At 35.9% G+C, this 25,966-nt stretch overlaps 1 protein-coding gene across 2 annotated transcripts in view; it reads right to left on the reverse strand.

Moving 5' to 3' along the window:
- Positions 1–25,966, reverse strand: part of si:dkey-22o22.2 — a 368,709-nt gene that overhangs the window by 47,305 nt on the left and 295,438 nt on the right. For both annotated transcript variants that reach the window (XM_073926494.1, XM_001921088.9), the window contains 4 exons: positions 10,687–10,936; positions 5,835–5,962; positions 5,566–5,752; positions 1,974–2,117 (listed from right to left, as the gene is read on the reverse strand). In XM_073926494.1, coding sequence (XP_073782595.1) covers positions 1,974–2,117; positions 5,566–5,752; positions 5,835–5,962; positions 10,687–10,936 — 709 coding nt within the window. The remainder of the gene's footprint in view (positions 1–1,973; positions 2,118–5,565; positions 5,753–5,834; positions 5,963–10,686; positions 10,937–25,966) is intronic.

The following is a 25,966-nucleotide window of genomic DNA, read 5'->3' on the forward strand; positions in this document are numbered from 1 at the left end:
TTATGTTTGGCTAAACTTTCCCTTTGATCAAAAAAGGATGATTTTATTATTTAAAATAAAATAACCAATAACATTTTATGTGTAATAGAGGCCAGCAAGTGAAGTGCTATGCCGGTTAACTTCACTCCTCTGACCTCAAATGGTGCTCTAGCGACAGACGTTAGAGGCTATGGCCTTTAGCCTCCTTGTTAGAGCAACCGACTATCACGCAAAGAATTGCTGGTTTGATTTTTAGCTCAGACAGGGTTGGGCGCAGTAGGACCAATGGGTTACTCAAGTATTTTAGTTCATCTAGCTTTCTTATTGCCAAGGAGATACATTTCTCATTTTACTTGATGTACTAAAATAATTCACAACAAAATAATAAATTGCCTAAACATACACAACTGTACAAAAAAGTAAACAAAAAGTATGACAGAATCTCGTTGATATTAAAATAACATGGTTGTGTATTTGTATCAAATATTTGTAAAAAATTACATAAAATATAAACTTCCTCATTCAGTAACATTGAAATCCAGTTTTATGGCTCTGATGTGGAGCTAATTCTTTATATTGTTATTTTAGAGAGGACTAAAGGTGATAAAAGTTCATGCTTTTATCAGCAGCAGGGTGGATTACTGTAATGGACTCCTCACTGGCCCTCCTAAAAAGGCTGCCAGAAATCTGACCAGAACCAGAAAATCAGAGCACATCACATCTGTCCTCAGGTCTTTACATTGGCTCCCAGTTACATTCAAAAAGGATTTTAATTTATTATTACTTGTCTATAAATCACTAAATGGCCTAAAACATCAATGCATTAAGATCTGCTCATTAAAAACAAACCTAGCTGATCACTACGCCCCACGCTGCTGGAATCGGCTTCCAGAAATGATCAGATGTGCTCCAACATTAGGCACGTTCAAATCAAGACTGAAAACACATCTGTTTAGCTGCGCCTTTACTGAATGAGCACTGTGCTACATCTGACAGATCACACTATTGGGTCTTTCTTTACTTTTTCATTTTTTTAAATCTGTTTTTCACACTTTAATCTGTTTTGATCATTTTTATTCTTTGTTTTTATTTTATTATACTTCTCTTTTTTTATACCTGTTTATGCAAAGCACTTTAAATTACCATTGTGTATGAAATGTGCTATATAAATAAACTTGCATTGGCTTTGTATGATCAAAATCGCTCATTCTGAAATACAAAAATGTTCTTTTGTGTTATACAGAATAAAAAAGAAATTACAGATGGCATGAGTGTGAATAAATAATGACAGAGTTTTCATTTTTGGAGAAAACATTCTGTTTCCTTTGTTAGCAGATGGAAAGATTTGAAAGTTTTGTTATTTGACTGACACACAACAGAGGGAGGAATCCGTGCAGCTTGTTTAATACACTTGTTATTTTCCTTCTCATTTAATCTCTGGTTAAGCCACCAAGTAAAGGCTCCCAAGAGTTTTGTCAAAAATATGCCATTATACACGACTTTTATCATTTCTGTATATATATTTCAAAAGGGCAGAGCCGCATATCCCGATCCATTTAAAAATCTCAATGGCTGTTTGCCTAGGCTCTCAGATGCCGTGCATCTCATGTAAATTTCTACACAAAATCTTTCACACATGGGTTTACTTCCATCATTAAAGAAGGCCTGCTACTTATTTAATTCTTTTTCTTGAAGACAACAAAGAAAAACAAATCAAAGAGACAAACATCAAATGGGGTGCTGAAATTGTTACTCCCACATTCACCGCAGAGATTTGCTAACAAGCTCAGCACAAACAGAAGCGAATTTTCCACCTAGATTTATTTCGCTCAATATCTTTTTGCAGCCCCTCCTTCTCCTTCTCCGTCAAAAGTATCAGTGGGCTGTCAGATACAAACCCAAACAAACAAATCTAAAGCAGCAAAACTAAAGACAAGTGATAGAACCGCCTAAATAATATATATGACATGCCTACATACAACAGAAAAAATTACCTTCATCTTCATCGTTAGCTGTAACAGTAATGACCACGAAGCCCACTTCCTTGTCTTCCTCCACGCTGATCTCATAAACCGGCTGAGAAAAAGCTGGAGCGTTGTCATTAACATCCGTGACAAAAACCCTCACGTAGGCTGTGTCTATGGGGCAGAAGAGGTGTGTATTACTTCCAGAATACATTAATGTAATAAGTATCTCAAGAGGAAAGACGTTCTTTATGGATAATTATTATAAATCAAACCAAGATGCGACAACAAAACAAAAACAAGTCATTGGCATTCATTGTATAGTGACGATTAATTAACAATTAATTAATAATTAATTATCGTCAAAGCACAAATGAACATGCCTATATACTATATGTTTAAACTGCAGTGAAAAAGCTTGGCGTTTGTAAGACTATTTTAATTAAAAAGTATCATTAAGGGTTCATTTATTTCATGAAAAAATAATATCATGAAACATTATTAAAATATTTAAATGAGCTGTTATGTATTTCTGATCGCAAATTTTTCAGCATCCTTCATAAATGATTTTAATTTGCTCACTCTTTCTTATTTTTCAAATGAACACTCTCCTTTTGTTGAAAATAGACTGAATTTACAACTTAGAATTAAATTAGGAATTTTATCATTTTTTAATCCATCTTAAAACTGAAAAATTGGAAAACTTTTAGCATAGCCTTAGCTTAGCATAGACTATTGAATCAGTTTAGACTGTTAGCATCTCACTCAAAAATGACCAAAGACATTCAATAATTTTCCTATTTAAAGCTTACCTGTAGTTACATTATGTAGTGTAGTTACACTAAGACAGATGGAAAACTAAAAGTTGCTATTTTCTAGGCTGATATGGCTATAGGAACTATACCAGGGGTGTCCAAACTCGGTCCTGGAGGACCGCTGTCCTGGAGAGTTTAGGTCTGACCTTAATCAAACCCGCATGAACTTGCTAATTAAGCTCTTAATAGATAAACTAGAAACTTCCTGACAGGTGTGTTGTAGCAAGTTGGAGATAAACTACCCAGGACACCAGCCCTCCAGGACCAAGTTTGGACACCCCTGAACTATATACTCTCATGCTAGCATATCAAAGGACTTTAGCTGCTGCTACCATGATAAAGCAGACGCAATGATATTATGCAGCCCCTGAAAATCAGCCATCTTCTGTGTATTCATGTTTTAGATAAGAGGTTGTCATGATACTGGAATTCGATATCAATTGGTACTGGAATTTTAGAAATGGTTTTTCCCACTAACATTTGAGTGATGTTGAGCATTTTTAAACAGCGATGATTTGCCTTTGTGTTCACAGGCTCAATGACTGGCCATGAAGGTCATCAGTTCACCGAACTCACCGCTGTTTACTGAGTATAAACACAGATACAGGAACACTGGAACATTTTAAAGATGCAAAGATCGGCTGGTCTGTTTATAAAGCACTCCAGTGTCCCTGTATCTGTGGTTACACTAAGTATTCAGCGGTGAGTTCGGCTTCACGGCCAATCACAGTCATTTCCGTTGAGCATGTGAACACCAAGGCTGTTTCTCAGTATGCATTCTTCATCTATCTTGTGTCCTTGTGTTCTTGTGTAGCACCATAATCAACCACCAAAGTTCAGTTTCAAAACTCAAGATCGCAAGAATAAAGGATGCATGAAAGTCCCCGGATGTGTTCTTAATATCGAGGATGCACCGATGCAGAAATGATTGCTAAACTTTCTTTCGAGAAGTGCTGGAAGTCATTGCGGATGAATAAAGGAGGTGGGAACTGCAGCATTTTATATCTGTTTATTACTAAAGTTCAGAAATATAACTTATTTATATCAGGAGTTTCCCCAATATAGACGGTGGAAGTAAACATTAACATCTTTAAACATTAAATCTTTATAAAGGCATAAACACATTAAGGGTGTTTATTTGCTAAAATTATCATTAAAATCTGTTTTATTTCTATTGTGCAAAGTATTTTTAAGGTTTTTGTGCATGGTATATACAGTTGAAGTTAGAATTATTAGCCCTTCTTTGATTTTTTTACTTTTTAAAATATTTAGTTGTTTAACAGAGCAAGGAAATCTTCGCAGTATGTCTGATAATATTTTTTCTTCTGAAGAAAGTCTTATTTGTTTTATTTTGGCTAGAATAAAAGTAAAAAGTAAAAAAAAGTAAAAAAAAAAAAAACATTTTAAGGTCAAAATTATTAGCCCCTTTGAGCTTTTTTTCCCGATATTTTATAGAACAAAGCATCATTATACAACAACTTGCCTAATTACCCTAAACTGCCTAGTTAACCTAATTAACCTAGTTAAGCCTTTAAGTGTCACTTTAAGCTGTATAGAAGTGTCTTCTAAAAAGATAGTAAAATTATTTACTATAATCAAGGCAAAGATAAAATAAATCAGTTACTATAAAAAGTTAGTATAACTATTAAGTTTAAAAAAAAGTGTTGAATAAATCTTCTCTCCGTTAAACAGAAAATTGTGGAAAAAAATTAACAGAGTGTCTAATTATTCTGGCTTCAACTGTATATTTAAAAGGGGAAAAACAACAAATCATTGTATGAATGCTGTAAAGTTTAAATAATTTCAGTTAAAAATGCATGAAGGTCATGTGACCATCAGGAAGAACACAGCATCTGATTTCTCAGCATCTCATGTCTCCCAAGTTTGTTCTTTAGAGGGAACCTGACAAAAATGGTATCAACAAGAACGCAAGTCTGTTCTCTGCGTTCGTGGAATTGAAAAAGAGCCAATGGCAAATCAGCGATGTTTAAGAACGTGCTCAACAGCGCTCAAACGTTAGCGAGAAATGGTCGTTTTTTTAAATTTCAGTACCGATTGGTATCGAATTTCAGCATCGTGACAACACTAGTTCAGATAGATATTTCAGGATATGGACCTAATTAAATATTTTCTAAATCATCTCTAACAAATGTCCCCATGCTTGCAAGGTAATTTTTTTTTAAATAAATGCTAATGGTTTAATCTGACTCAGGGCTCTATGCTAAGCTAAGCTAAAAGTGATCCCGACAGACCCAGAGATTGACTGAATGGATAAAAAAAAATGGTAAAACTCAACTCTTTAACTCTAGGGGAATTGTAAAAATGAGCATTTTTTAATGTGGAGTGTTTCTTTAAAGTTGAAAACAGTTATATTTTTTCTGAATCTTTGATGAATATGGGTTTAATTAATGCATGTTTGCAAAATCAAACTATTAACTTCTAAAAAAACTCTTACAGACTGCAGAGTTTTTAACAAACTTATTTCGCTGTTATGAAAACATATTTACAAGACTGTAGTCTTCTTAGAAAGCATTAATGAGAAACTATTATTTGTGAAAACTTGTAATGATTTATTCCATAAAATGTATTAAACATCTTAATGGCTGTTTAATATTGCAACTGTGGACTTATTGTATTAAACGTGGCCTATATTACACACAAATCCCTAGGACGGCATTAGTTCTTCATTAGGCATGACTCATTGAAGTCTTAATGAATGGAGTTCATGCTGGAGGCTGCTGTGGCCCGTCTTTAATTGGTGGAGGGGGAAACCAAGGGATGAAGAAGACACGCTTGATTGATCACACCTGTGTTGGGTTGGCCCTGCTGACCGGGTCGGGCAGATTCGGAGCTGTCCTGAGACTGGACTTCGATCAAGTACGAGCCTTTCTGCTCACGGTCGAAGGTGGCCCGCGTGTGGATGATGCCTGTGTAGGAATTAATGCTGAAGAACTGCGAGTCACCGCTTTGGTCCTTCAGAATGATGTAGTTAATCTGAGAAGAGAAAGAGGATTTCGAAAAGACCTTGTTGCAAAGGCCAAACAGACATGGGTTAAAGAGCTGAAACGAGGCTCACCATGCCATGAAGACCAGAGTCTAGATCGGTGGCTGAGACCTGAGCGACTGATGTGCCAATTTCTGCCCCTTCTGGAACTGTTGCTTCATACGTGGACGACATGAAGAAGGGAACATTGTCATTCACATCTGGAGAAAAAAAAAGATGAAGAGGAGATTAGATTAGTAACAAGCATGCGTTTACAGTACATGTAAATACAAGTTTCAAAAATGTATACAAATAGAAGGATACTTTAATTGCAAGAGATGAGACCTGCAAGCAAATGAGCCTCTTTTTTTTCTTCTTTTTTTAACGATATTCAATATTTTTTAGACTTCTTTCTTCAGATCAGCATTTATCCTCTTTCTCATTACTTTATTAATAGTATTATTTGAATTGGTAATTCATATTTTAAATCATTTTGAGCAGTAAATAAAGTTAAAACATTAGCTAATTTAGGAATGTTCAGTTGACGTGTCTTTATCCCTATCTTTGTCTGTCAAAACCATATTTTCAGGAGCTACCAAACCAGGTATAGGTCATGAAGACCTCTTTAGTGGAATTGCAGGGCCTGATGACTGGAAACAACTGTTCCTATTGTTATTTGCTGTGTGTTAATTATGTCTAAAGGGATTTTGCTACTGTTTTTATGTGTTAATTCTGTTTAAACTGATTTCCTTTTTGTGCAAGATAGACTTTGTGTAGTAAGAAGCTGCAGTTTCGATGCACTGTAGATTGTACCAGTTTTTAACCAGTTTTGATAAGACAGCTTAGAATACTTCTTCATCTGACAGGATGGTCATTTTTGGGTTAAAATGGTTGGTCCCTCTACATTTTAAATATTTACCACAATCCCATGAACTGTCTGTATCTACTTGTGTAGCATTTAATATTTTGCATTTGAAGCAAATGAGAAAAGGCTAACTAATTGTTTATAAGTTGGATTCACACCGGTTTATTATTGTTAAACAGAACTAAAACGATTATTAAAATATATTCTGATATAAAAACATAAATTCAACAAAAATTCTAAATATTTATGATAAAATCTCATATAAAAAGGGTTAACTGTAAAATAATTTTTGAAAAAGATATTTTAGCTAGACTAAAAAAGATTTTTATTAAAAAAAGACTAAAAAAGAAAAATGAAAAATAAAGTTAAAATAAAATTGTGCTGACTTCATAAAATTAATGAAAAAACACAAATATCAAAAATTTTAACTGTAAAATTTTAGCTGTCAGGATTCTGACCACTTCGGTCTTGTTAAATTTTGTTTTGGTTGCAGAGTCAAGACACTAGTCCGGTCTTGTCTAGTATGTTGTGCTCAGCCTTGAGTTTTCTCCAGTGAGCACTCATATTTCCTGTCTGTCTTCATCTTTGTATGAGCGTCGTCATGACTGCGCTCGGGCCATGGTCTAGGCGAAGTCAGGATGTGCTCTCTCGTCCTGGTGTGTGTTGTTTTGTCTTTGTTTTGTTTTGTTAATGTTTCCCCCCTCTGGGTTGTTTTATTTACATTTTATTTTCATAATAAAAACCCATATTATTTGCTGCACTCGAGTCCTCCCTCCTTTACCCACCCACCAATCCTGACATTAACTAAAATTAAACTGAAAACAAAAAGTAAACAATAAAAACTACAATACTTACTCGATGATAAAACAACAAAACAACTGTAAAGTGGCTATATTTATAGTGAGAAACCAGTAAAAAATAACTTACATCTATATTAACACAGCAGACACACAACTTCATAAGACGTTAATATGGTTTGATTTAGGTCGTGGTCAGCATCTAAGGACATTGTTATTTTGACGTCCAATAATGACATCAAATGACGTTGATATTTGGTTGATTTTAGGTTGTGTTGAAAAGTGACTAAAATCCAACATAAAAGCCAACATCCTAAACCAATATCATACTGACGTCAAATACTGATATTTATTCGTAAGGTATAGCAACCAAAATCCAACATCTGATAGACATCATAGTGGTAACTTCCACACAACGTCAAGCTGTAACATCATTAGACATTGATATTTGATTGATATTACATTGGACGTTGGGCATTGTCGTCTGCCTGACATTGGGCTTTGAAGTCACTTAATTTTCGTTTCCAAATAGTAATTCAATGTCCCCATGACGTTGGGGTATAAAGTCGTGTTGACATCCTGTACCTGCAGGAAAAGTACAACAGCGATTCTTTATCTCAATAGATAAAGCATCTAAAAAAATCTCAATAATTTGCTAAATTAAGTTTGGTCTCATTTTAATAGAAACTGCAAGAATTTCACGAAAAAGATTAAGAATTTTTTTCATACTTTATTCACTGTAATCAAGTTTGGTGTGTGGTTCTACATGTCCAAGCTAAACATTACTCTTTACATCCGTACTCTTTGATTATGTGCAGTAAAGTTTTAATGTGTGGAATCACTTAATGTAGGTTTATTGTTTGGATTTAAACTTGTTTTTCCATGGGTTTATTGTCTCCTTCTCCTTCTATTTCAATCTCTATTTTCCTTTTAATTAATGTTGATGTGGTCTCAAGTGCTGTGCGTTGGTGCCAAAGCTCTTTACTATTCCTATTACACACATACACACACACACACACACACACACACACACACACACACACACGATCCGCCTTCGCCTGTCACACACTCATCAGCGATCTGCATTTCCACGTACACTTGATGACAGCAGAGAACACTTTTGTGTACAAATGCACAATGGAGGCTAAATGAGCTATGCAGAAAGGGGGGGAAAAAACATTAGCGTCAGCGCCTCAAACACAATCAGCGGATCAGATCAGACACTGCTGTGCTTCTGAGAAACCGCGCTGGCATGAAATGCTGATTGGTAAACTACCGCAAATGTGTTTACCTCTCCGAGGGCACACAGGCAGCATGGAACCCGTTGTCGAGGAGTATTTGTAGTTTGCTAGTGAGACATGTCAACATGGACTATTATCAGTGTGTCAGATGTTTGATATTTTTGTTCTCTTTCTTTCTCTTCGTATTGCACTAAATAAGTACCGCCAGGGTTTTAGAGTGATTTCTGGACATGGTAATATATTTGTAGACAGATGCTGCTCTTTTGAACTTTCTATAGATTATTTTTGCTTAAATGAATTCAGCCTGGCGGTTCATTCCGCTATGGCAACCCCTGAATAATAAAGGGACTAAGTCAAAATGAAAATGAATGAATGAATGAATGAATTCAGCCTTGGTAAGTGTAAGAGAATTCATTCAAAAACATTAATAACGTCTCTTTAATTGTATGTGCCTGTCTGTATCTCTCTCTCTTTCTCTTTTTCTCTCTCTCTCTCTCTCTCTCTCTTTCTCTCTGAGATTGTAGTTGTTTCAATTTTAAGGTTTGTTTAGTGTTTGGATGATTTCGTATATGTGACATCCAGCACATTAGTGACCTTTTTTTGTCATTGCCCGCTGAGAGCACCCTTCTGACAGACAATTATTCTGGATTCTGACTTATTCTCCCTACAATGCTTTATTGGGATATATAATTCATTTAGGTATATCTAACGTCAATATTTGGTAGGAGTCATCTGTTATTTTCTCCAGATCAAATAAATTTGACTGCAATGTGAATTTTTTATTCACAAAAATGATTTTTTATAAATTGAAAGCATTTTGTGAAAATAAATTGGCAAAATATGGGTGAAATTGTGCTCCACTGTCATTTATTATAACCAATAACTTTTTTTGCAAAAAGGAAAAACAAAAACAATTATTTATTATAAAAAAATATTAATATTTTGCTTACATAAAACCTAGTGTTAAAGAGGATAGTGGCAAAGCATAAAGGTTTATAACTACAATTAAAAACTATTTCATGGCTGTAGTGTGATATCTAAAACCATTAAAATATATTCTGAGATAAATACATAAATAAAACAAACAAAAAAATCAATAAAAACATAAAATGAATTAAAAAATAATAAAAAGTTAAGATAAAAAACATGCCAGGTACTTTACTTTAAAATGAAAGTAACAAAAATGAAAAATAAGTAAACATTTATGCAGACAAAAAAAATTAAGGACAAAAACTTTAAGTAAACTTTAAGTAAAATTAAATTTAAGACAAAAAGTAAACTATAAACACTACAATATTTACTAAAAAGACTACTGCAAAACAGCTATATTCTTAGTGAGAAACAATGAAAAAAATGAAACAAATACATTAATTTATCATGAAAAATAATAATTTGTTTTTGCATATTCATAAAACTTAGCGTTAAGGAAGATTTAAAGATAAAGATTTATAAAAATAAAGATTTATAGTAACAATTATTTACTATTTCATGGCTGCACTTTGATCTCTAAATAGAGTGTTTTTATGATTCCTATTGTAAAATGCCAAACATGATTTTTGGTATATAAATTATTGTTACACTGAAGGACATTTTAGTGGGTTTTGACATGTAATTTTGTCTTGATTTTATAATGAAAAAATTAAATGGGACACATTCTAATATACAAGAATAAATAAAAATTTAGAAAAAACACTTGCATTTTTTTTGCAACTTATTTTTAATTATCTAAAGAACGAACCATTGGTAAACAATAACTTGTCTACTTACAGCAACTTACCTAATTAACCTAATTAAGCCTTTAAATGTCACTTTAAGCTAAATAATAGTTTCTTGAAAAAATATCTAGTAAAAAATAATGTACTGTGATTGTGGCAAAGATAAAAAAAATCAGTTTATTAAAACTATTATATTTAGAAATGTGCAGAAAAAAAACAGAAACTGGGAAAAAACATACAGGGGGGGCTAATAAATCAGGAGGGTTAATAATTCTGACTTTAACTGTATATCAACTGTAATTTACAGAAGATAAGTGTATATTTCACCTGTAATGTTGACATAGACAGTGGTGAAGGAAGCCAGCGGTACAGCCGCCACATTCTGTACACGAACCCGGAGCGTAAAGAAACCGGTGGTCTCGTAGTCCAGATTCTCTGCCACCAGTATAGAAGCAGAACCGTCCCTCCGGTTAGGCTTGATGTAGAAGCGCACAGGCATGTTGGTCTCAGGAACCTGACCTTCCTCCAGGTTATACGTCACCCTCGGGTCACCGAGAGGAGATGTTGCCTTGATGGTCTGCGGCGGGAAAAAAAAGAGCTTTAGGTTTGCTGATAAAAAATTAAAGTATACTGCCTTCACTGTGAAATATAAGACCTTACAAAATGTATGAGCAGAGATATAAGCAGCAACATTTTGATATGCATTTCTGATTTGCGTTTATGTTTGTAGTTTGGTAGATACTGTTTGGCTGTGTGATGCAACACTTGGTTAGATTTTCTCATTCCAAAATACATATTAAAGATGTAAAGACCTCTTCCCAAAGCTCTAACAGGATAATTAGCCTTATTTGTTAGAAAGCATTTAAAAATCAGCAGAAGTGTCTTTTAAGTGCCTGCTGACTGCAGCGTGTGAATACATTAGACACGGTTCAGCTATAATCCATCCAATTGCTCTTCGAACTGATATTGACAGTTATGGAGTAACTTACTGCAGCAGAAGTTTCCGGAGTTCTTCCTCCTTAGAGAATAGCATTTATGTTGTATTCAATTACAAACCAAATGGACTCTTAAGAAAGAGTACCACTGAGTTCATGAAAATACACAAAGAAATTATCTAAATGCCAGTTGATAACAGGGCCTAGACTGAAGTTACTGTCATGTTACGGAAACAAATCTATTTTAGGACAATCATTTAGGAAGATTTAGGACAATCATTCAATTTACTTTGCTGTTAAAGGATTGGTTCATTAAAAAAAAAAAAAGAAAATTCTGTTATATATCACTCAGAACACACTCATCCTCATCTTTAGAACACAAATTAAGATATTAAAAGAGCTCTCTGGCCCTAAACATTCCTGTTTTCTGTTCCTTTTCTTAGACTTGTGACCAGGGCCAGATTAAAAACACATTGAGCAGATCCAATGGACCCCTTTTATTTATTTATTTATTTATTGCATATTTTATATATACAAAAGTATAGATGCAGTATATATTGTTGTTGTTGTTATTATTATTAATTTTTTACTAATCAATATTATCATCTTATATTCCACCCTTTGATTTATATTTGATTATTATACATCTATTTTTTTTCTATTTTATTAAAACAGGCCTGCAAGAAGGCTATATATAACTAAGTAATGACATAATATTAAATCAGCAAAACAAAAAACATTTGCAATGCTTCCTAAATAAGTGCTTTATAATAAACATTTTAAATAGGAGTTTAACTTTAAAACTTTTCTTTAGAACTTTAGCTGACTATAAATTCCTAATGTTAGGATATCTTTAAAATCCATGCTTAATATCCAAAATGTTGTGGTCTTCTGAGTTACTGAAAGCTAGCATACTTATTTTATTAATATATTTTTTTACATTAGATATATTGTATGATGAAAGCCAGCACCAATATTTCATTGCTCCATATTTTTACAGCTGTTTTCATAAAAGGGGCAAAGTAAACATTCATAAAAAGTTTGCTTTTTAACTGGATAAGTTAGACTTACTTTAAAGCATAACCAAGAGTATTTACTTGAAATACACACTCCGCACATTGTGAAAACTGCTTGTGCAGGCTATTTGATGTGTTTGCACACTGTCTCTGTTATATTGTGTGATAGAAGGATTGTCCGGTGCGCGCCGTTTTTTTGAGTCCAGTTGTAACCACCACACGGCAGAGACTGCGCCTCAGTTATCAGTCCATTAAGCACCTATCTCAGCTTCTGTTACTACATGTACAAGTTAATCAATAGTCATGACTGTTTGAATTTTATTTTATGTTCTACAATGAGCTTGGTTAGTCTACCTTTGACTGGTCGGTTCTCAAGGTAGTGCTGAAATAAGGGATTGTCCTGGGAAATTTGGGGCATCTGATCACCCTTATGGTTGACTAAAACAGGGTTATTCAATATTCCGATTGGGCTACAGCCATTCCGAGCCCCAGTTATAGCATCAGCATCACTGTTATCGAACAGCAGTGAACCGAAAGGAATACTTCACATGATCGACCAATGAAAGCATAACGCAAAGAGGCGTTTCCGGTATCATAGCACAAATGAATTCTTCAGCCAATCAAGGGCTCTTTTCTTCCGTGGGCCCTAGTGCTTCAGCCCCACCTAGCCCTTATGTTAATCAGACCCTGCTTGTGACCATTGCAGTCTCTGGAGGATGAGGGACCTCTCTGATTTCATCCAACATATCTTATTTTGAGTTTGTAAAGATGACCGAATGAACAATAATGGAATTTTCATTTTTTTGGTTGAAATAATCCTTTAACTTGCAAATGTGAGGGGACTCGAACTAGCCACCAGGCATCCTCTGGTTCCTCTTGTACAAAAGCCACAATACACAGTTTTTTATTGTTGTGTGCAATGCAAATGGACCACATTAGAAGTGCAATGCCACAATCTCAAAGTCATTGTTTATCTGGTTTCAGCCAAAACCATGAGCATAGTGCTTGGACACAAGACACAGAGCTAATGTTGGCTCGGAAAATCCATTAATACAGCTGGAACTTGTCTGCAAGGGGAATTTTTAGCTGACTAAAACACGTTTAACCCAAAACACCATCAACCAAACGACACTATAAAGCAAACAAAACATTCCAATGACCATACAGACAACGGCCCAGCAGAGCCAACAGTCAAAGTCAAAGACCTAAACCATGTATGGTCATCCAGAACAATAAATCCTTGGCATCCAGCAAAGGTTATAAAACTTAGAAGACGGCAGAGAAAAAGGGTGAAAAGGTAGAGCGAAATCAAAGTGCAAAAGAGAAAGTGAGAGAGGGACGGAGAAATGCCATGTTACAGAAGGAGAACTCAGAGAACATGGGTCCAGTCAGCCATTAAATCAACCCTGGCCATGATTGTGAGAGCATCCACCCACCGCAGCACAGAAAACAAGCACCTTAAAAGCTCTGTGGCTTTTGCTTCCTGCTTTTAAGTGTAGGCATCGCAATCCGGTGCATGTCCCCCAACAGAAATGACCTATTCAGTAAACTTATTTGCCAGAGTCACTTTGACAGAGCTCCTCTAACTTTCCTGACCTTTCCTTCTCTCACAGTTCCTCTGTGACTTAAAACTGATGCAGATTTCAGAAAGTGTGTCTAAAAAGCAACATTATACAATATACAGCTCTTGAAAAAATGAAGAGGTCCCTTCAAAGTTATTAATGGTTATTATTAGGTTCATGCTTTGCAGAAAATGTTTATTTGTTTTATTTGTTTTATTTTTTCATAAAAATGCAGAAATGCTCACTGTGATGTTCAAGAAACCAGTCTGAGACGATTTGCCCTATATGACAGGGCGCGTTATCCTGCTGGAAGTAGCCATCAGAAGATGGGTACACTGTGGTCATGAAGGGATGGACATGGTCAGCAACAATACTCAGGTAGGCTGTGGCATTGACATGATGCTCAATTGGTACTCATGGGCCCAAAGTGTGCCAAGAAAATATCTCTCACACCATTACACCACCACCACCAGCCATTGATACAAGGCAGAATGGATCCAATGCCTCATGTTGTTGACGCTCAATTCTGACCCTACCATCTGAATGTTGCAGCAGAAATAGAGACTCATCAGACCAGGCAATGTTTATCTAATCTTCTCTTGTCCAATTTTGGTGAGCTTGTGCAAATTGTAGCCTCAGTTTCCTGTTCTTAGCTGACAGGAACCGGTGGGGTCTTCTGCTGCTGTAGCCCACAGAACATCCCCTTACTGGAGAAATTCTCTTTTTCTTATTCTCTGTAAACCCTAGAAATGGTAGATCAGTAGATCAACAGTTTCTAAAATACTCAGACCACCCTGTCTGTCACCAACAACCATGCCACGTTTAAAGTCTCTTAAACCACCTTTCGTCCCCATTCTGATGCTCGGTTTGAACTGCAGCAGATCGTCTGGTCCATGTCTACATGCCTAAATAAAATGAGTTGCTGCCATGTGATTGGCTGATTAGGAATTTGTTAACAAGCATTTGGACACGTGTACCTAATAAAATGGCCGAAACGTGTATTTGCGAATGTGATACTGGGTGTAAAATTATTCTGAATTTTTAAACAAATTATTATTCCAGTTAAAGTAAATCATAATCAGTCGGGTCTGCACGCTGAATTAATGTTGGCACTTAAGCAGTTAACAAGCTAAAATAGTGTAAAATGAAATTCATAACTTGTAAGGCCTGAAACATCAAATAGTCACTCACACACTCTCTAAACAGCATAATTTACACCTAGGGGACATCAAAAAGCTCTCAGAAGTAACCTAGGCTAGTGCTCATGTCCAATGGGACATTTTACCTTGACTTCAAAGCCTTCATTTCAACTAATTCATTATGTAGTTGACATTTTTCCAAAGTGACTTACAGTGCAGTGCAGTTTCTACAGGTCAATCCACCTGGAGTAAACAGAAGTTAAGTGTTTTGATCAAGAGTACAAATTCACCGTTCTTGGATTTGAACCTTTAATTTTCGACCTATTTTGTTGGTTAACAACTCGTGGGGTTCAACTGTTTACACTATTCAAAGTTCCCCCATTGAACAGAGCAGAAAACTGGTCAACTTTTAAATCCCAACCTGTCCAATCTTCCCTCCAAGAGTTTATTAGCAGACGTCTCTCAGGCTTGATGAGAACGGTGCTCTCATTATCCACACACACGAACAAGGCCCTTTAAATTACATCCTCAAGGTTGCAATTACTGCTTTTGAAAATGTGTTAATTAGCATTCCTTGAGATAATACCACAATGAGCTGACTGATATTTAAATTTTTAATTAGTTAGACAGAGAGACAGATAGATAGATGAAGGAGAAAGGCGAGGGGGGGAGTGAGAGCGAGAAATGAATAGCAGCACTCGACGCACAACAAGGCTACTCAGTGTTGCTAATGAATGCATTATACTGTTTAACAAGCCTAATTTGTATTTAGAGTTCTGAGGATGAATTAGCATGAAGCCTCCCAATGCACAGAACAGATTTGAACAGCCAGTTGCTACAGTTATTTCACATGAGGGACTTTGTACTGTATTCGGAAAGTTGAAGAGAAAGAGGGATCGACGGTAATTGTTGTAAAGCGCTTTGTTTTTCAAGTCATATTAAAGGGGAACACTGATGTTAGAGTTCGGGCGTCTGCGTGGGCGTCCAAGTGAGGGAAATAAGAGGCACACTGCAGGAAAGATAAAGAAAACGGGGTTATTTGTCCAATTGTCAAGGTGCGTTCCATTAACAAAGGCGGTGATTGCATCTGAATACTTGTGTGACCTGTGTTTTGAAACCCCTCGACTGCAATTATAATCATTCCATCCGACTCAAAGAAGTGCGGAGGGGGCGAGCAGCTTGAAAATAAGAGCGGCTGAATGTATGAAAAGATACTCAAATGCAACGGAGAGCAGGAAGGGAGGTGATAAAAAGCTCTGAGGAACAACACTTATCTTGTTTTCTGACTGAAGAGACACTGAAGGTGACCTCCAGGTACATCCCCCATTAGTAGAGCTATGAGAGTGGGCAGAAACGCACAGATCTGCTCTGACACACTGCCCTCAGGACCATCACCTTCATGCACATGGTGGCGAGCTACTAACACAAGCGCAGACATGAAGAAACTACTAAATCAGAGGCTGAGACTATAAGTGACTTGGAGAAGATATACAGCTCATTTAATTTATGCCCTGTTGAATTTCCACACTAGTCAAAGTGAATTAGGCTATTTAGTGCAGGTTAAGTTAAGTGATCAGTCATGGAATATTGCAATTCGTTAATTTAGCAGATACTTTTATCTGATAGATGTATCCAAGAATGACAACACCTATGTAATATAATGTTCCATCAGTTCACTAGCATGGACCATGCCACACTTTGAGCTAGACTTTATTTTAGGGATGGTAAGGGAACAGTGGGATGAAGGAGAAGGGAAGCAAGAGGATAAACAGTGAACAGGTAGGTAGGTTAATCAGGGATCCTACAATGAATATTTTAGAAGAATGATTGGACCCCCCGATTCAACCTAGGAGGGAAGAAAGGGTTATAGAATTGTTAATGGGAAGCAAGGAAATAGAGGGAGGGAGGGTGGGTTCGAGAGAACTAGAAGAATAGTGCTACACAGCTGCTCTGCCTTAAATAAGTTTAAGGGAGTAGGTGATTGGTTAAGGAGGCAAAATGAGGCATGGTTCCACTGCCAAACCTTTGTAAACAAGTTAACTCTATTTAATGTAAGATATTATTTTTACTAACATGAACAAAACATTCATTCATTCATTCATTCATTTTCCTTTGGCTTAGTCCCTTATTTATCAGCGGTCGCTACAGAGGAATGAATTGCCAAGTTTTCCAGGATGCTTTTTACACAGCGGATGGCCTTCTAGCCACAATTCAGTACTTGAGAACACCCATACATTCTCTTATTCACACACACTCACACACTACCAATTTTAGCTTACCCAATTCACCTATAGTGCATGTCTTTGGACTGTGGAGGAAACCGCAGCACCCGGAGGAAACCAACTCCAACATAGAGAGAACATGCAAACTCCACACAGAAATGCCAACTGACTCGAGTCGAGACTCAAACCAGCGACCTATTTGCTGTGAGGCGACCAATGTGCTAACTAATGTTATTAGTCCTTGAAAACTCTAAGTCCATTCAATTATGTCAACAAGCATACAGTATATTTGGATAATAATAACCCAGCAGTATATGTTGAACTCTTATTTATAGATGCTGTAATGTTCAATTATAGTTCATGATAGTTAATACATCAACTAACACTAATGGAACCTTTTGTAAAGTGTGACCAAAATAACATGTCAAATCTACATTGTTAATAGTATAGCAAAGCATTAAGCTAACAGTAGTCCCTTTCAAAACAAGCAGTTTTTTTTTGTTGGTTTTGTATTGTTTGGACATCTAAAAATTCAGTAAAAGGTACAAATCAAATAAATTCTTCATACAGAACACCAGATTGCTTGCATTCCTACTTGAATTCACCCACAAAAGTTTGCAATCACTGGTAAATTTGACTGCACTTCAATCACAAGCTAGTATGCTAGTACTAGCTAGTACTAGAAGGAAAATGTATGGAGGTTTTGCAATTAATTTAGCATGATGAACATGGCTGAGCAAGGGTATTTAGTTAGTTGTATAAAAGAAAATAATCAACAAACTAATTTGAATCTTGTTATGCAACATAGGTTTATTCTGAAAACGTACCACTATATACATTCCTGGAGATCACCAAATATGTCCCTGGAAATATGGTTTTTTGCAGTTTTTGTTTTTGCGGATCCCCCAGTGGCAGCTGTGTATGCTTTTTGAGATCTCAAATTTCTCTTACGAGTGTCATTTGCACCTGCTGTTCTTGTGTAAATCCACCAGAGGCCACTATCTACTAACTGACCCACCCTCTTCCTTTCCTAAACCCAACCAATAGTGTTTTCAAAAGCACCGATTAACCCGCTGACCCACTTCCCTAAACCCAACTGACAGTTTTCAAAAGCAATTCAGAAAAACAAAAGCCCTCGCCTGAGTTTTACCATGTTTTCAGATTTTACCACATTCTCACCCTGTTAATTACTTGTTTATTTTAGTTTTTGGCTTCTGTTTTTGTCTAACCCGCTTTCAGGAACCGTTCTTCACCGGACTTGAACCCCATTGTCATAGTCAACTCTTCTCTGCGTCTGAAGTCTGCCAACATACATGGCGAGCTACTGGACAAACTGGTAACAGCAGTAAAGTCATCCATACGGAGGTAAGCTGTCAGCTGGTAAGTATGAAAAAAAACAACGCCATACTGACCCGTAGCTGTAAGAATTAATTCTAAAGCTGCTTTTCTCCTCCTAACCGGAAGGAGGTGCTCTTTTCACTTTTCACACACCAGAGTCTAATTTCTATGCACCCTCCAGAACAGTTGATGGCACCACTTTCCTGCCATCTGCTGTGTGCCACCACTCAAGCCAGATTAGAAAGACCTGTGCTTTGCCTTATATAAGTTTGTGCATAACTAGCTAGATTGTTCAGTCTTGAGCCATTATTGCCCGGTGATCTCCTGATTCTCTTGAGAAGAAAAGTGACACTTTATTGTTGTGTTTTTTGACCCTTGTGTCTGTTTTGTTTTGCATGTTCACTGGAAGCTCCGCTTCAGTCATTTTTGTTGTACTTTTTAATCTATTTTTTAGCTTTCTTTTTTTTCAGTTAGCTCAGCTGGAAAAAGTCCAACATAGGCTCATTCTGAAATAGTAGCCCTATATATGTTTCTGGAGATCGCAAATTATGTAGCCAGAGGAACAAATGGCTGCATTTTTTTTTTTAACGAACGCTATGGAGCGGTATGACGCCGTTCCTTTTCGTGCTTACCAGCTGATTGCTTACCTCCGTGTGGGCAACTTTCCCGCTGTTACCAGTTTGTCCAGCCTCACGAGGAAACGTAAGTATTTTACGTTTTGTCAGTTTAGTGGCTAATTCGAGTTGAGTCATACAAAAATGTACGATTTTTAAAAGGAAGGCGTGGCACCCAACCTCACCCCTAAACCCAACCGTCATTGGGTGATGGGCAAATCGTACTAAATTGTACAAATTAGATCGTATGAATTCATACGAATTACCCATTAAATCAAAAAGTTACGAACTGCTGTGAGATTGCGTTCATTTGTCCAGTTAGATCATCATGTGTGTTGGTGGACTTAAGATGCAGAGATGAGTTTACCACGATGATGGGGTTCGAGTTTGGTGAAAACCAGTTCCAGAAAGCAGGTAAGACAAAAGGAAAGCCAAAAAATTAAATAAAATAAACAAGTAAATAACAGGGAAAATGTGGTAAAATTTGAAAACTGTAAAAATCCGACAAGGGCTTTTGTTTGTTTGTTTGTTTGGTTTTGGGAAGTGGGTGGGCAGGTCAATCGATAAAATTGGTTAGGTTTAGGGAAGGAGGAGGGTGGGTCAGTTGATTAGACGGTCAGTGTCAGTCAGTCAGTCAGTCAAACAGTCAGTCAACAGCGGCCTCTGGTGGGTTTATGCAAATGGAAATGGCACTTGCGAGAGAAATGTGACATATGAAAAAGCATACACGGTAACATTCGTTTTAAAGACAAGATGCAGCCATAAGAACTTCTGGCTACATATTTCACGATTTCCAAAAATGAATATAGGGCCAAGTTTTCAGAATGTGCCTATGTTGACAAATTTGAATCTTGTTGTGTTAAACGAAAATGGCTTTTGAACAAACCACTTGATGTCACCTGCACTTGCTCTCACTACATTGAATACTCAATTACTAGACCAAATAAAACACAACATACGACTCTCAGCCTTGAATTGGCAACAGGTACATATATTAAATGTAGAGATGGCAGATCAAAACACATTTCGAGAGCTGTGATCTCATATCCTGTATTAAAAAAAGAACATATCTCTTTATAAAATCAGAAATAACACTGAGCCCACAGCACAAAAGAACTGGAAGAGACTAAATAAATAAATAAAGGAGCTTGTGAGAGGGCGCTTCAAAAAAAAAAAAAAAAACATGTCTGGATGATAAGATGGGTAATGGCACTCCCAGCAAAATGAGCACAGCCTGAGGTGCCATGAAATTAGCAATAATTAGAAATCATCTCATTACGCTGCAATGGCATCAGAAAAAAAAGCTGATCTGCGATGCCTTGGGGTAACTCTTATTCAGCGCCCGTCATAAAGTATGCGCTCACATTGGACAATGTGCCCTAGAAAGTGACAGTTTTACTTACAACAAGCCCTTTCTACTTACAGACTTCATGCTGCATTGAGGATTAAATACAGTCATTTACATCTGAGAAAATTTAGTTCAAAGCCAAACCTGGTGTAACTAAGAAAACAGTGTTTGTTGCACTGTTATGAATAGTCTAGTATGATAGCATCCTCCTTTCAGCATATTCCCTTTCCATCATGGGTCAGTCTAATGTGATATAACATTAAATAATGGACTTTTATAAAAGGTAAGTAAAGAGGTAAAGAAAGAATCTGTATTGAAATATGCAGCATGCGGCATGTGGAACAGTACATTAGGACGATATTAATTTTCTTTGACAGGGATGCTAACAGTAGCCCCCAGAGGAGAACAGTCTGTCAGGAGATGAATGCAGTTAACTGAGCTTCATGCTGATGGTAAAGTCTCAGCCAATTAGAAACTACTATCCAACATGCCATTTTAGCTCTTTTGCCATGAAAACAGTACGTAGATTCAAATAACACAAGCTGATTTGTTTCTGAGATCTGCTTACAGTAGTCTTTTCTGATACCTGAGCTGCATTCTAATGGATCAGTAAACAATGACTTGAGTGCCACACAAATAACAATCCTCACATCACATGCAATGTAAAGGGAGGCTGACATGAGGCTGACATATGCGTATTTCTGTGAACTGTGAAACTAAAACTTCCTTTATTTTGGCATGTAAGAGGTATGATTGTTCTAAAAAAAAAAGTCCTGCAAAAAAAGTCCTGTCCTTGTTTTTGTTTTATATAAGCAACTTTAAAAATTAAAGACCAATAAAAAATTATATAATTATTTTAATAATTTTACAGTTTCCCATTTAACAATTTAAATAAATTCACAAATTTTAATGCAACATCTGCTATGTTAGCTAAATTGTGCATAGACAATTTAATATCTAATCCTGGTGCTAACGAACATTGCCAATATTACAAACAAAGTTGGGCAAGTTACTTCCAAAATGTAATACATTAAATATTACTAGTTACTGTAAATTTTTTTTGTAATTAATTACATTACGATCTTAACATTTCAGAAATGCATATTTTGTATAAATTTTTTGTTACTTTAACCAAAATAACCATAGAAGTATGACTACATTTTCAAAAGTATGTCTGTTTTCAAATATATTTAGCTATTGATCGTAATTATTCAGAGATTTTTGTGTGCACAAAGAGTTTGATATCAGCCAGTACTCCACACAAAGATCTCATCATTTGACATCTTTTCTTTAAAATATTAAAAATATACATAGCTTTGCGTGTATGACTATGACTGTGTACTAACCTTACAATTCTACCTGTTAACAAACCAATAACTAACACTTTTAGCTCAGTAAACTACTAATTAGCTGCTTATCAGTAAGCTAGTCGTTGGGTATCAAGGACTATAGAATACTCACATGTCACTCATATCTCTTTGAATGTGGAAAAGTTTAACTGTCAATATTGCGAATAATGTCCCGCTTACTAGTACAGGAGCCAATCCTCAAACTCTTTATGGCAAGTAAAGCCAGCCTTTTAGTACAGGAGCCAATCATCGATTGCTCTAGGCTGACGATACTTCAGGGGAGGGCCTTGGACCAGACGTAAGTTTCTGCAGATTTTGTGCGATTTAGACGTTAAGCAATGAAACTTAGCAGATGTTTATTTTAATGGATGATCCCTAATATGAAATTCATTCCTAAGCTTGGCAAGCAGTTTTGGAAAATTTAATGTTTCCCCTTTCAAACAGAATGCCCGAGCATACTGCCCGAGAGGTTTTTCAAAGGTGGCCGTCAAGTGAAATGACTTGCCTTAAAGGGACTTTGTTGGGCATTGGGTAGGATTAGCGATGTAGAATAAGATCATACCTAATAATAACTAATAAACAGCCAATATTATATTAATAGACAGGTATCAAGACAGTAGTTAAAAGTGGAAAATGGTGTTTAAACTGAAGTGTTACCACAGAAGTTTATCAGTGGCCAAAACATCTGTCCTGTCCCACTTTCTAAAATCTTTAAATACTCAAATTGTAAGCCAATCATACCAGTGAGCATTTACTTTGAAGTCTACAGTCCACCACACGTAATTAAACAGTATATTTAAAACAGGACAAAACCATTTGTATTTAAAAATCTTAATAAGACAGTACAAAATAAAAAGGCAGCCCATGACCCCTTTAAAAAAAGGGAAGAATGGAAGAATGCAACTTATGTGCATGTGATTAAAATATTTCAATTATATTACCAAAATGTTCCCAGTACTGGATTATGGCTGGAATGGCATCTGCTGCATATATAATATGCCAGAATAGTTGGTGGTTCATTACGCTTTTGCAACTTCTGATAAATAAAGAACTACTGTAAGCCAAATAAAAATGAATGAATTAATGAATGAATGTTACAAAAATGACCAAGAAGTGGTCGATTTGGAAGATTTGCCTTAAAAGAGCTTTAAGTGTATTTGTGCGTACAGTATCTCACTTCATAATCTATGGAACTTTTCCAGTCAACCAAAGTTTCTTTATTGTGAAAAAAAGTATCTTTGAATTCTTGAAATGTTCTTCTCACTAAGAAAAAAAGCACTGCTATGAAATCCCCTCTTTATTTTCAAAAGTGCATTACAAACCCTGCAGGTCTTTACAAACAGGTTAGCAAAAACGACTAGCCAAGCAGTCCGCACACTAAAACCCATGCAGACGGAACCACCCTTTACATGCCAGCGGGGAAAGAAGGTATTTTAAGATCAAACATCCCACCTAAGCCTATTTTACATCCTGTGGCAACGTGAAGAGGAGAACATCCCTGCCACAGTTTGAGCCACCGAGGACTGCAAAGACAGATGCGGAGCTTCATACAGATTGCAGAATAGCTGGCAGCAGCCCAAAGAAGCCGCTGATGTCAGGGAAACACAGCAGAAGTCCTCCTGGCGCTCTTTGCTGGAAAAAAAAATCTGCTGCATGTGAGGAAAACGGACTCCGAGGACTGGCCTTTTCGCCTCTTTTGAATGAATTAGACTAGAATGTTCAGACAAGCAGTCTGCTTGAGTTTGCCGGACAGATGAGGTTGTTTGTGGATGCTGATCTTTCTGTGGGTACAAGCTCCCAGACAAATGTAAAATGTGACAGCGAATGAAACGGGCTGAAATAGCAAACAAGATGAAGGTTGGATAAGATGTGACAAGCCTCGGCGGTGAGAAAGTCACAACACTCTACCTCCAGCTTATCAACAGCACAACCAAAGCAAGAAGCATTTTGAGAGAAAACAACTACACTGTTTAAATCAATCAATAAAAATAAAAGAGTAAGTGTGAAAACCTGGAGAAATACATCAGAAGAATCATAGATGTGATCTTGACACAAATGCTATTACAAAACATCTTAATTAAGCTCATTTTGGTTAAGGGCAGCATACTGCATTTGTTTTTGGAGAAGAAAACAATCCCAGATTGCAGTGCGTGATAAGCTGAGAGAAAATTAACTCAGGTCGGCAGATGGAGATTGATTACAATGCTTATAATCCATTCAGTATTGAGAAGTACTGATGAATCTATAAATAATTATAAGGACTGTTTGTGTACTGTATAATGTTTGTGTACTGTATGCATATTTATGTGTCTCTCACATTGTTTGCAATAAAATCAACTGTCAGCTGTGTTCTGAGTGCACTATTTACATGACACACATTTAAGTTGGCACTATGTAGAGCCTTTCAAGAAATCTATGTAAGCGGGGGGAGGGGGGTCATTTCTATACACACACACACACACATATATATATATATATATATATATATATATATATATATATATATATATATATATATATATATATATATATAGAAACTACTAGAAGTGACAGCAGGGGTGAGGAGATGGGGGTAACATATGCAAATATGGTAATGTGTGGAGCCCAACATTTGGTGCTACGCACTTGAATGGCAATAAAACACTAATGATCTTATCTCTCTTTTTTTTTATCTTTTGGGAACATGTACCATATAATAATATGATAATAAGAAATCTTTCTTTTTTTGCAACAAATTATCACATTAAAATATTTTCTGAAGCATCATGTGATTGCTAATGACAACTTAAAATCATAGCAATAAATTAAATTTTTTGAAAATATAAAAAACAAAGCATTCTTAATATTATTAAACTGTATTTTTAATCAAATATATTCATCCATTTTTTGCATAAGATATTTTTTTTTAAGTTTTACCGTCTCCAAAAAAAAATAAAATAACTTTCTAACTATAAAATATAACTACAAAATAATTATCTAACTATAATCTAACAAATTAGTTCTAATCTAACTAAATATCTAAAGAGTTATAATTTAAAAACTGCATGATCTGACTGGAAGAAAAGTACATTTTAACCCAATAACTAAAATAATAAAGCAATCATGACAAACTAGACACATTTCTAGTTTACGTATTTCATGACTGATTTTTTAAAAGATATTTATGAGCAACAGTTATTCATTAAATTGCTACAAAGGATAGTCTAGTTTTAAGGCATTACTTCGCTACAGCAATCCTAGTTAAATCACAAAAATAGTCTAGAAACGTCAAAAGATAACATCAATTCTATATTTAATAAAGAAAAAATATATATATCTGAATATGTTTTAAATAAGCGACACGGAGGAGCAGTGGGTAGTGCTGTCGCCTCGCAGCAAGAAGGTCACTGGTCGAGCCTCAGCTGGGTCAGTTGGCATTTCTGTGTAGAGTTGGCATGTTCTCCCCGTGTTTGCGTGGGTCAAAAACCATCAAACCGCCAATACTACTTGAAAATGTGATGTTTATTTTAATGTTGTGAAAAGTATCAAAAATATGGTTCATATCACCCAAACCACACACAGGATTAGGTCACCAATAGAAAATGGAAGTCAGCTATTGATGTTTGGTACTGCACCCAAAACATACTGAAACCAGCTTTTAAGATATCAACTTTAATTTGGAATATAATTTGTTTGAATATTATTTTATATTTCATTTTATGCTATAAATTTTTTTTAATTGGTTAAAACAGGTTTTCAATATAAAACATTCAATATAGAATATGAGAAAATGTATACTTTTTAAATTATTTTCATAAACTAAGCATACAGAACTTTTTTCTCTTCTCTACTTTTCCTTACAATGGGACCAAACCTAAACATGTGCACCAAAGCATTAAAGATTTACAAAAATTTAAGTTTAAACAAGTCATATCTGCATCGTTGTTAAAAAATGAGACTGACAGAAGTTAGCTTTAGAAGTTGTACATTGTGGCGAGGAGGGTGTGTCCAGGCTACCCGCAATGGAGAAAAGTACGGTGGGAGACCGGCGGCAAAGCCATGATTATCACCTGTTTTCCCAAAGTGATTGGGCCAGAGAGACGCT

This window comes from Danio rerio, chromosome 16, assembly GCF_049306965.1.
Source record: "Danio rerio strain Tuebingen ecotype United States chromosome 16, GRCz12tu, whole genome shotgun sequence".
NCBI lineage: Eukaryota > Metazoa > Chordata > Actinopteri > Cypriniformes > Danionidae > Danio > Danio rerio.